General features: G+C 49.4%; 1 protein-coding gene across 3 annotated transcripts in view; it reads right to left on the bottom strand.

Moving 5' to 3' along the window:
* BSN (bassoon presynaptic cytomatrix protein) overlaps positions 1-12,424 on the bottom strand; it is a 79,062-nt gene extending 66,638 nt beyond the window's left edge. For all 3 annotated transcript variants that reach the window (XR_006264611.1, XR_006264612.1, XM_043443174.1), the window contains exon 1: positions 12,033-12,424. Coding sequence is in view for 1 of the 3 variants with exons in the window: in XM_043443174.1 (XP_043299109.1) it covers positions 12,033-12,232 (200 nt within the window). In the remaining 2 variants the exon portion in view is untranslated. The remainder of the gene's footprint in view (positions 1-12,032) is intronic.
* Positions 12,425-12,647: the final 223 nt, after the last annotated feature.

Here is a 12,647-nt window from a genome sequence, read left to right as displayed (position 1 = left end):
CTAGGAAATGATCTTCAGGATACATTAAGCAAAAAAAAAAAGGCAAAGTATAGCATAGTGTTTAGGGTTTGTTGACGCATATATAGAAAAGAAAAGTAAAGAAATGTATTTTTTCCTTACATTTTCAAAGAGAAACAATCTAATAAAAATGGTTTCTTATCAGGGCAGGCAGAGAAAAAGGTGGAAGGGAACAAGATGGAACTAGCCCTCTCTCAGTACACCTTGTTTTATTTGGAATCACATGAAAGTTGTACATAATTTTAAGAAAATTAAGTGAAAAAGAAAAAATAGGGTAGATGGCATTGTTCTTCAATCTTTACCTTCCCTGGATCTCTGTTCTTTACCATGTGACTCTGCAATTTTTCCCACTAGAGGTGCAGTGTATTTTTCCAGCTGCAGCAGACTCTATTTTTGAAAATAATCTCAGCAAGATTTCCAGTCTCATATGCTCTTTTTTTTTTTTTTTTTTGGCCAAGCCACATGGTATGCAGGATCTTAGTTCCTTTACCAGGGATGGAATTCATGTCCCCTGCAGTGGAAGCGCAGAGTCCTAACCGCTAGACCACCAGGGAATTCCCTCATATGCTCTTATAGAACCTGGACAGTCTCAATCAAGAGATGGAGTCTGTCTCCCCCTCTCAAATCTGGGCAGGACTTTGTGACTGCACCAATGAATGGAATGTGGCAGAAGTAACAACGTGTCTGTTGAGATTAGGTAATAAAGGAGGTGGGCTTCCCTGGCGGCTTTCCACCAGGGAAAGGCAGGAGCCTGCCAAGGAGAAAACAAACGGTGATCCCTGGGTTGGGAAGATCTCCTGGAGAATGAAATGGCAACCCACTCCAGCATTCTTGCCTACACAATTCCATGGACAGAGGAGCCTGGCAGGCTACAGTCTATGGAGTCACAAAAGAGATGGACATGACTTAGCAACTAAACAACAACAATAAAGGCAGCGCAGCCTCTACCTGCTTCCTTTCTCTGGACACCCTTGGAACCCAGGAACCATGTTGTGAGGAAGCTCAATCTAGTCCGCATGGGGAAGTACTGAGGGCCCCAGCTAACAGCCAGCCTAAGCTGTAAGACACATTAATGATGAAGACATGTCACATGATTCCAGTCCTCAGCCTTCAAGTCTTCCAGCTGAAGATCCAGACATTGTAGAACGGAAATAACCATCCCTCTGTGCTCTGCCTCAATTTCTGACCTACAGAATCTATGAGCAAAGTAATGATGTTTTATCCCACTAACTTTTGGGGTAATTTGTTATATTGCCATTGTAACTACAGTACCACACCTTGATGTTGGGCTTAACTATAAATTGCTTTGACTTAAGAAATATTAGTAGATATGTCATTTCAAGCAGTGGCTCGGAATGTGTGTGTGTGGTTAGGCATGCCCTCCTGTGCATCTGTCATGGGAAAACCACGCACTGGCCAGCCTGCTATCTGAGGAGGATGGGAGATACACGGAGCAGACCTGGACTCACCTGCAGCCTGGAGTCCAGCCTAGATCAGTGAATTCTAGCCAGCAGGCAAATGCATGAGTGAGAATTAAAAAAAAAAACACACACAAAAAACTGTTTTTGAAGCCACTGAGTTTGGTTGATTTATTGTGCAGTATGACAGTGGCAACAGATAAGTGATCAAAAAGCAATCTCTACAAGCCGAACACAAACTGGAAAAACAAACTTAATTGCATATCCTCTTAATAGCATAACTAGACAGAGAAGAATCATTTATAATAACTCTAGAACACAAACTTTGACTACAAATTCCTGAAAAGATATAAGCTAAGGACAAAAGAAACCACAAGGGAATCTTAAACTACACTCATTAGTATTACTGCTAGTAAAAATAGCTATCTTATTATTTTGAAACAAGCATATATATATATGTATATATATATATACATATCAGTCTATATACATGCAAGATGTGTTTGCATTCTGATGTGAAAGAACAAACTCTAAAATGTCATTTTTGGAAATCACATTTTTCTCTGAACTCCCCCAGACATACATAAATAAAAATCTATCTTTTCTCTTGCTAAAAAAAAGTTTAATTTAAAAAATTAAAAATAAAAAGTCATTTTTGAGATAATCAAGGAAAACTGAACATGGACTAGGTATTAGGTTATATTAAGAATTTACTAACTTTGTTGTCTGTGATGTCACTGGATGAAAATAAAAATATCTTTTAACTATTAGAGGTACATCCTAAAGTATTTATGACTCAAATTATATGTTAAGATTTTGATTGAAAATACTCCAGCCAAAAAAAAAAAAGTGGGAGGAATATATATGAAACAAGCTGGTGAAACATTGATCATTGCTGATGCTGGGTGATGGGTTCATAGGAGGGAGTTCACCCTGTTATCTTTTCTCCTTTTAGGTGTGTCTGAAACTCATCTTCAGAGCATCTGCTGTCCCAGGGACATCTAACCTATAGAGCCAAAGGCCAAGGCACCCTAAAGAGCGGCCAGCACGACCTGGCCACCAGGGAAGGACAAGCCTGCACCGGGTCTGCCATGGCAAAGGTGCCGGCAGTGGCTGCCTCGCCATTCGAGCCCTGACTCTGCCACCGTCCTCAGCTTGCACCGCTCCAAACCCAAGCCGGCAAGGCTGTGGCCTCTAGAACCCAACACTGGCCACTCAAGAGCAGACAAAGGGGTTTGGAAAGTGGACTCGAGGGGCCATAGGAAGGGGAGAAGTTCTCATTACATAATTACCAAAACAATGACTGCCTTAGTTATTACCCCAATTCAGAGCTAAGAATCAGGATCCAAAAGGGGTCTCACTAGGTTGGAAGGGATCTCTAAGTGCAACCAGAGAAGTCATGTCAGGGACCCCTGCAGAACCCCCAAAGATTCACACTCAGGTCGCACAAGCCCAGAAAGGAGGGAACCCAGCCTTCACAATGAGATGCCCAGAATGAGGCTGGACAACCGTGGGGTGCAGTGCCACGGAGCGCTCGGGAAGGTGGAGGGTGGTGTTTGCAGGCTGCATGAGCCAAGGCGCCTCATCCTCAGAGTGCGTCACTCACAGTCCACGTGACCTGCTGAGCCCTGTTCTCCGAGCCTCCCTGGCCTCAGGATCTGACAGCCCTAGGCGGATAGCCAAGGTCAGCAAGGGTCCCAGAGCCACTTCCCAGCCACGGGAGCTGGAGAAGTCGTCTCGAGAGAGGACTGGGGTTGAGGAGGTGAGAGCACCGTGCGATCCTGCCAAATCTGTAGCGGGTAAGTCAGTGGGGCCTGAGGGCGCAGCCAGGACCAAGAGACGGGAGGTGCAATCAGACCCACAAAGGGAGAAGAGAACTTCCCAACACGGGGGTCATCTGCCTGGGCGGGAGCAAAGGCCCATACCACTGGGGAAGTCACACCAAGGTAGAGCTCCTACCTCTGGGGAGTATGGAAGCCACCGTCCTGGCATCCCTTAGGGGTTTGATTAGATGCTCAGGATAACAGGAGGACAGAGCAAACATATCACGTGCTGAAGTTCAAACATGCTCCTGAAGGAACTGGCCTCACAGGCCAGACCTTGACATTGGAGGAGACCTGGCCTGAGCCACAGAACCCACGCAGCTGCAGGAGAAACTGCAGAGAGGACCACATCCATCTCCTCGCTCTACAAGTGGAGGAAGCCTCACAGCTGCCTGACTGGAGAGGGCAGAACTAGGGTCTCCTTCAGGCCAGCCCCTCCCATGCCCCACCTCCCCTGCCCTGAAGGGTTTGCCAACCCCCGCTCCCCTGGATGTCATGAGCACACAGGCTGCCGCCAGAGCTCCTGTGGGATGTGGAGGGGACAACACTCAGGGGGTGAGCCGTCAAGCACAGCTGGGGACGGGGCGCCAGCAGCGGGCTCTGCCGGCCCAGCTGGGCGCCTTGCTGGCCAGCCAGCCAAGCCAGTAGGAGGCCGTCAGCTTTTCAAGAGCCCCTGCTTACCAGGAGCGACCAAGTGGCAAGGCGGCAGCCAGTCCCCCTCCTGGCTCCCGGCTTGATTGTGAAGTCATTTTGTCCACTCCGGAAGATCTCCGGGCCACAATGGGAGAGCAAACCTCTTCATTTAAAGCTCTTCTAATTAACCTAAAGGCGGCCGGTTGGACTTGTTTTCTCTACTCTGCGAAGCTGAACAGCGGGAAGCTTCCCCTTTCCTTTTCAATCATCTCACAGAAATAAGCTGTCAGAGGTGGAGGGGACTTCGGAGATTAGTTAAATTTCTCAGTTTACAGATGGAAAAAAACCAAGGACCGAGCCCACAGGTACAGTCCATTTCAGGACTCAATGTCAGGGCCTGAGTTTCTGACCCCCCTTTCCTGCCGCCCAGGAAGTCTCCACTGTTCTTCATCCCCCACCCCACCCTACCCTCTCCTTTGCTCCAATGTCCTACTTCCAGATCTCTTCCCTGTCCTCAAAGCCCTCGCCAGCCATCCTCTTGCTAAATTTTCCATCTTCTGAGAGCAGGAGGCAGGGAAGTGACGTGGTTCTCCAGCTGTGCTCAGTGTATGGCATTTGGGTTTGCTAAAGTCAGCGAAGCTGGCTGTTCTTCTGAATCTCTCATGTTAGACCTTTGGAGCTCCCAACAGAGTAAGCCAGTGCTGTGAATGTGTTTTGTAAGCTGTAAAACATCATACAAATATGTGCTCTACTATTTTAGAAGATGAAATGATACAACCCCTTTTCATGGTGCGCTCTTTCCCCTTACCTCTGTGAGACAAAGGCAGGAGCGAACTCTAATTTAAGGAAGGCGAGGGTAAAGATCTGAACTGAAGTGTCTCTTTCTCTCCCACTGCACTGTGAGCCCCTTGAGGGCAGAGCCCACCTCCCGAGCTCTTCTTTGTTCCTCTCATTTCACCCAGGGATAGGCATCTGGTAGCTGTTGAGCAAAGATTTCCAGAATACATGGATGAACTTCACTTTAAAGTCCTACGTCTAAGTAGAATTTAACCGTAGACATCCCTCACATATATGACTCCTCATATCCACTCCCATATATGAAAAGTGTAGATGACCCCGATTACCTACCAGCACACACAAATGTATCCAGTGTATGGATGTGCCTACCAGCAAATTTCCTTACCTCCCCTTTCTTTCAAAGCACCCAATGTCTTACTGGTTCTTCCAGCATCCTTGGGGGGACAGCCCCCCTCCCTGAGCCTGGGGCAGTGGAGAGGTTGGGCTCCTCTGGGTACAAGGGGCGGTGCCAGACGGGACCAGGCCCAGTGACCCCTGTGTGAGCTCCTGGACAATCTGTGGAGGCTCCGTGATCCCCTCAGTGGTTGAGACCAAGCCCTTCTACAACTCCTTAGGGAAAATCTCATCCTCACCTTTGGCCCTGACAGTAGTCTCACCACTTCAGAAGTAGCCAGGTCGCTCCAAAGAAATCTGGATTTAACCCCAGGGGTGACCTACAATGCCCTGGAGACTTGCAATATGCTTCCAGGTGAGCCTCTTGTTAGAAAGAAGTGGGGATACCAGGTAAGAGATGTCTGCTAGAGCAAAGTTCTCTTAAGAACCCCAGATGCCCCTAACAGCAAAGTACAGGAAGGAGAGATCAGAGCCGCCCTGAGAGCAGCCTGGGTGCCCAAGGCACAGCACAGGGGAATCGGAACATGCACCTTGGCTCCGTCCCACAGGCCCAGCTGTCCCACAGGCTCAAGGATAAGAGCATGGGCTCAGAGAATACCAGAAGAGGACAGGCCCCAATCCTCAGTGGGTGGGTCACCAGAATTCCATCTCCCTGAACACAGGCCAGGGTCTCAAGTCATCCCCCAGCTTCCACCAGCTCCCACCACCGCACTGGTGAGTGGAGACGGCAGATGGCCCTGTTAGAAAGGAGCCTGAGCAAGTCCTCCAGAGTCAGGACCAATACCCGCATGACACTCAGGCATCAACTGAGATGGGAGTCCCCACAGCTGGAGTGTCCACTGAGGCCCGGCTAACCAGGAGGGCTTCCAGTCCTAGTGTGACACTCAGCGCTTGCTGCAGGCATGCAGGTCTCCACTCACCATTTCACCATTTTTGAAAAAGTGAACCCCTGGGCAGGAAGGGCAGGTAAGGCCAGGACAGACAGCCTGGGAGAGCTGCATGGCCAGGTGGGTGGAGTGAGGAATGTGTGCTCAGTAGCTCAGTAGTGTCTGACTCTGATCCCAGGGACTGTAGCCTGCCAGGCTCCTCTGTCCATGGGGATTCTGTCAGCAAGAATACTAGGATGGGTAGCCATTTCCTACTCAAGGGGATCTTCCTGACCCAGGGATCGAACCCGTGTCTGCTGCATTGGCAGGCAGATTCTTTATTGCTGAGCCACCTGGGAAGCCCGGAGTGAGGAATAAGTGTGTGTAAAACACCTAGAGGAATGACTGTGATGGAGCAGGCACCCAGCAGTGGTAGTTATAACTGTTACGACCACTTTGCCAGTCTACCTCCAGAGTCAGCCCCAACTCACTGCACACAGGCCACAGGCTCCAGGAACAGATTCTCCCCAAGTAACCCACACATAGCAAGGTCTGTCCCTCCCCGCCTCCATCACAGACAAGGGGAAAGGGGCCCATTCAAATGAGCAAGACCTAGGAGAAGAGGGAGGATTTACTGGAGCCCCAAATCTTGTCTCCTGGCAGCTACTAATACATATACAGTATATAAAATACACATACAGGGAAGGCTCCGCCTATGACGCTGGAGTGAAAAGGCATGACCCAGGGGATCCGAAAGCTTTGACTTCTTAAACTCAGAACCAAACCAACTCGGTGGAAGGAGAACTTTAGAAAAAGAATGGAAAAATGACCCATGGAATCGTTCTTTGTTCTCAAGCTAGTCCAAAGTCTGGATCTTCTTTCAACAAACTCCTAGCCCCTTCCAATCAGAAGTGCTCAGCAAACTCTTTCTTAAAAAGCTAGGATTTCATGGCCAAAAAACCCCTGATCTGATTCTGAATGCCTTCTGGATGTAATTCCCTGTTTTGAGAAAAAATATGGGACAGGGGAGCATCTTAAATGACACCACAGGGATATAATCAGCATAATCCAGAATATGAGTGTGTGTGTGTGTGTGTGTGTCTGTGTGTGTGTGTGAGAAACCACAGGAAAAACCACACAGCCAATCATAAACCACAAGGACTTATGGATTTAAAGAAACTGAAGAGATGTAGCAAACAAATGCTATGTGCAGACCTTGTTCAGATTACATTCAAACAAACCATTATAAAAATAAATTAATAAAATAATCCCAAAAAATTGAACCCTGATGGAATATTCACTGAAGTTAAGAAGAGATTGTTACCCTCTTTAGATGTAATCATGGTGCTGTGGTAATGTTTATACAAAGCCCTTATTTCCTTTCTTTTTCACCTCACCATGCAGCATGCTGGAGCTTAGTTTCCCGTGAGCGTGTGCTAACGTCGCTGGACACAAAGAGTTGTGTCCAGCTCTTTGTAACCCTATGGACTGTAACCCACCAGGCTCCTCTGTCCAGGGGATTCTCCAGGCAAGAATACTGCAGTGGGTTGTCATGCCCTCCTCCAGGGGATCTTCCCAACCCAGGAATCAAATCTGCATCTCTTACGTCTCCTGCATTAGCAGGCAGGTTCTTTACCACTAATGCCACTTGGGAAGCCCCCTAGATCCCCCACCAGGGATCACACCTGTGTCCCCTGCATTGGGAGCATGAAGTCTTAACCACTGGACTGCCAGGCAAGACCCCAAAGCCCTTATTTCCTAGGAATATACACTGAAACACTGATGTTGAAATGTTGGGAATATCTGGAAGATGCTTCCATTGAAGATGCTTTAAGTAAAAGAACGGAGATAGATAAACTTGGTCAGCTGTGAGTTGATGATGGCTGTGGCTGGGCAATGGGAACATGGAAGTTCTTTAACTTATTTTCTCTACCTTAATGTGTGTGTGTTTGAAATTTTCCATAATAAAAAAAAACTTTAAATAAAATAGACTTTCTTTCCCTAACACATCCATAGCTTTTTTTTTTTTGGACCTATGGCATCTTATCAGTCTTACTAACGCTGCTGCTGCTGCTGCTAAGTCGCTTCAGTCGTGTCCGACTCTGTGCAACCCCATAGACGGCAACCCACCAGGCTCCCCCGTCCCTGGGATTCTCCAGGCAAGAATACTGGAGTGGGTTGCCATTTCCTTCTCCAATGCATGAAAGTGAAAGTGAAAGTGAAGTCACTCAGTCGTGTCCGACTCTTAGCGACCCCATGGACTGCAGCCTACCAGGCTCCTCTGTCCATAGCATTTTCCAGGCAAGAGTACTGGAGTGGGGTGCCATTGCGTTCTCCACTTACCAATGCTACAAACAGCTACAATATCAGAACTGCCCCTCTCTCCCAGTCAAGAAATGTAAAAATGGCTTCCCTCTTAGGGTGAGTTTTTGACATCATCACCATCCAGATATTAGGGTCACTTTAGCACAAACTCCATGCCATGTCCTGCATGAGAATCTAGTGGCCTAACATAATCTCTAAATGATAAAGGCCCATTATTTCTAAACCTAATAACTGTATCCTTTCTTTCTGGCCTTACAAATTAATCCCAGATTTTTCTAGAGCCTGACTGTTAGCTGATATAGTATAACAAGTCTGGCTAATCTCAGACCAGAGATACTTTGCCTGACAAACCTGGTTATTCATTCATTAATTTATCTTTGAGATATAATTATGGCAAACCTATCTTGAGAAAGGAACTCTGGGTGTGATTCTCAGGGCAGCCTCGACTACCTTCCAACAAATACCCAGGCTCTCTGTGCCCAGCTGCATTGGGCTCAAGATGTCTTCCTGGCATATGGTCTGGAAGTGAGTGACAGCTCAGCACTGATCACTGATTTTGATGGGGTAACAAGGAGGCGCCTTATCTGGCTTGCTGCAGTTTTTCACACCCCTGCACACAGCCCCAGTCTCTGCCTGTGTAGACCACATGCCTCATGTCATTTCTTCCTCTCTCTACCTCTCAGGACCACCCCCCTTACTTTCCCAAGGAGACTTGGGATTCTCCTTCTTTTGAAGCCTGGCTCTGCCTCTCTACTCTTCTCACTTGACAACCCTTCTATAAGCATTACCTACTTGAATACTCCTCAGACACTGAGCTGCCTACAGTGTCCCTCCTAGGATCCTTCCATATTCTCCAAGAGCTCTTCAAGAGCTTTCTGACCAACCAGACTGTGAGATGCTAGAGGCCAGGGGAGCAATGTATATCCTTCCAGATCCTCCACAAAGCCCAGCACAGGGCTTGCTCTTGATACTGGTAAATATACCTTGCTTGATTGACTAAAGATCAGTTTGCAAATGTCAAAGCTCTGCAAGTCCACAGAGCTGGTGTTGATTAAACATGTCGCTACTGGTCTACATGGCTTCTTTGAGAAATTTTTTTAAGGTGCTTTCTGGAGAACTGATAAAGTTTCTCTTGAACTGGTTTGTGTACAGGTAAAAATCCCATCAACTCAGGACCTTCACTGAACATCAGGCATTCAGCCATAAAGTGAACTGAATGAATGAATAACTGAAAGGTGCCCCTTCCTGCAGGAAGATGCAGCCCACACCAAGGCATAGAACTTGGAGCCTGAGGCAGAGTTCAGCCTTCCCTGATCTGGCACTCCTCAGGGAAGGCACAACCTATGTAACTGTGCATGTGACCCTGGGACCAGAAGCAGAGAGCCCTGCCTTGAGAGACTCTCTGATGCCCAAAGTGCCTTATCATCCAAACAGGTTAAGAGGCAGCACTATGGGTGTGGCGGCACTGCTACTCACAGAAGCCGGCACCTAGCCGAGCTCTTCAGCCTCAAATGGTGAAGCAGGCCCCTCGCAGGGCCCAAGTCAGTTCAGTATGAGAAGGAAAAGACTAATTCAGCCTGAGGTGACAAAGGGTAATACAGCAACAGGAAAGAGCCAGGAGTCCAGTCCCCCAGAGCCTCAGTTCCATTCCCCTCTGGGGTCAGTAAAATGATCTTCCCCTTATCTGACCCTCCACCTACCTCTATTCACCATGTAATTCCCCCAAATTCACAAGCAGGCTTGAAACTATGCCAATGCTCTTTCCCGAATGCCCAGAAGCACATGCCACAGGGCTTTTTCTCCATCAATGGGCCAATCTGTTCAGCAGCATCTCAGAACAGAACATGCTAAATTTGGCATTAGGTACCTGAGACACTGGGTGAGAGGAAGCGAAGCTATTCGGATGCTGAAGGAGAGACATATCATGGAGGTGCGGCTCGGCTGAGGTGCCCAGACAAGTGAATATCAGCTGGAAGAGTAAACCCCATCTCCTAAGGGCCTCCAATCCCCAGCTTTGGTGACAAATAGCCATCTCACCCTCTGAGCTTGATAGCTGTAGGACCATAGCTAAACATGCCCATGTGTATCCACTGCCTACAGCCAAGAGCAAAATTATGTGACTGCTAAATCCAGCAGGAGCCCATGATTCCCTACCCCACAGAGGTTCATGGGTCTGCCCTGTAGTAGAACACGTAGACAGGGTACAAAAGAAATACTGAAAAGGAATATGGATAGACACTAGCTTCTTCCTGTCTCTTTGAGCTGTCCAAGTCTTTCCAAATTTTCATATGCTTGGCTCTGCAACATCAGGTAAATGATAAGCAGAGTAGCCTGCTTGGTTACCAGAAGGGAAACGTCGAGTTTCCCACATAGAGAACTCCCAGTAACAAGGTGTTTTTCCACACAGCTGTAGAGGTTTTCCCTTGGAGGGAGTGCTCTAAAGCCTGAGTGAGCCTCCCTCGAGCTAAAACTCAAAGAGCAGCTCAACACGCAGCAAAATGGACAGTATTTGCAGTGCTAAGAACTGTGTGCTCTACAACTGCATTACCGAAAAAGCAAATGTAAAATGGGCAAATCCCCCCTCTAATAGGGATGGTCACACACTGGCTTGTCTGCGGCAGGTTTCAGGCTACTGAGCGCTTTTCATTACCGTTAATTGTCTAAGAAATGACTTCTGAGAAAATAAGCCCATGAGAGGCACAGTTGGGCAGCTCAAGAAGCAAAAATTATGCTCCCTTACAGTTTGTGGGACACACAGAAAAACCAAGGCAACATTTATCAGCAGACTCACATGGATCCGAGGCACACCCCAGCTTCGCTACTCCCCGGGTCTATCTGCTGTGAAGATAACGCCTTCCATTTTATCTTGTTGTCTCTTAGCTTTCCTGAGTTTTCAGTCGACTGATTTATTATATATTGGCATTTCCTTCCACTGCACTTACTGCCACTTAATTGTTTATAGGACCGTCATATGCATTTTAAACAGCTGGTTTCATAGTATTTGATCAGATATGTTCTGTTTAAAACATGTCACTGATTTGAGGCGGGACTCTAGATCATGAGGCAACAGAACATATTGGTTCTAGATGATTCAACAGCATTTTTGCTTCACCCCAAAGTGTTTCACTAAACCATGGTGAAAGCACATGACCCTGTTAGTACTGTTGAGCCTAAATAAGTACCTTTTGGTGTCCAGTTCCCCTCCTCCAAAGATTTTAGCTACTAAATGCCTGAGGAAAGCTCATGACCAAGTTCATGGTTCAACTACTTCCACATCTTTCTGCTCCTCACAGTGACACTTATCTTCCCTGACAGCCACTCCCATTGTGCTCTTTCCTCGGCCCAACACAATGGACACGGCAGATACCAGCAGACAGGGAGGACGTTTTCCATCCCATTGCTCCCCAGTGCGGAGGGACCAGGCTGAGGTTACATAAGCCCCTCCTTAGCCCAGCATTGGGGGTGAAGAGAATTTGGGGTTCATGACGAAGTCACGGTCTGCAGGCCCGAACTGACCCTGCGCTCAGCATCATGCTTTAGACTAAGGCAGGGCGTCTGTAAAGGGAGGGCCGCGTCCCGCGACCACCCTCCCTCATGCCACCCCCTCAGACCAGCTGGGTTTAAAGTGTGGCCGGACGTCCGACCTCGCTGTCCAGACTAGACCGCAGGGTCGTGGGCCCCGGCACTGGCCTCCGCCTCAGGCTGCACACTCCCGTGTTCTCCTCCCCCCGCCCCCGGGAACTGTGCCGCGCGCTTACCTGCCCGGGCTAGCCGCAGGCCCGGGGCCTGGACCCGCTGGTCCGGCGGTCGCCCGCGCCCCGCCTGTGGCCGGGAGCTGTCCTCCGCCTGCCGGTGCTGAAGGCGGCTTCCCTGCACCGGGGCCCGGGCCGGGGCCGGAGCCTCCGGGCGGCAGAGGCCCGTCGCCAGCGCCGCCCTCCAGGCTGGTCTCGTTGCCCATGGCGGGCAGGCGGGCGGGCGGGGTCGGGGTCGCACAGGGCCCGGGCCGGCGGCTCCCGGGCGGCTCTCACACGCTCCGCTCCGCCGCCGCCGCCGCCGCCATCTCCCAGCTCGGCTAGCGCCGCCGCCTGCCGCTGCGCATGCGCGGCTCGCGTGCCCCTCTCTGCACACGCCCCCCCCCCACCTCCACGCGTGCGCGCGCTCCCGCCGGCCTGTGAGGACTTTAGTCCACGAGCCTGAGGCTGGATCGCGGGGATACAGGCGCCGGCGCATGCGCCCTTCGAGGCCGACGCGGCCGGCGAGTGCTACCAGGCGTGTGCGCGAGAGTTGGTAGGAGCGTCCCACCTAACCAGGATTGGAAGGACACGGACAAGACGGGTCCGTGGGGGCGTCACTCCGTGCCCTGCCCTGGAGTC

Source organism: Cervus canadensis, chromosome 22 (assembly GCF_019320065.1).
Source record: "Cervus canadensis isolate Bull #8, Minnesota chromosome 22, ASM1932006v1, whole genome shotgun sequence".
In the NCBI taxonomy this organism is placed as follows: Eukaryota; Metazoa; Chordata; class Mammalia; order Artiodactyla; family Cervidae; genus Cervus; species Cervus canadensis.
Note: the sequence above shows the minus strand (reverse complement) of the source record. Positions and strands in the feature narration are given on the sequence as shown.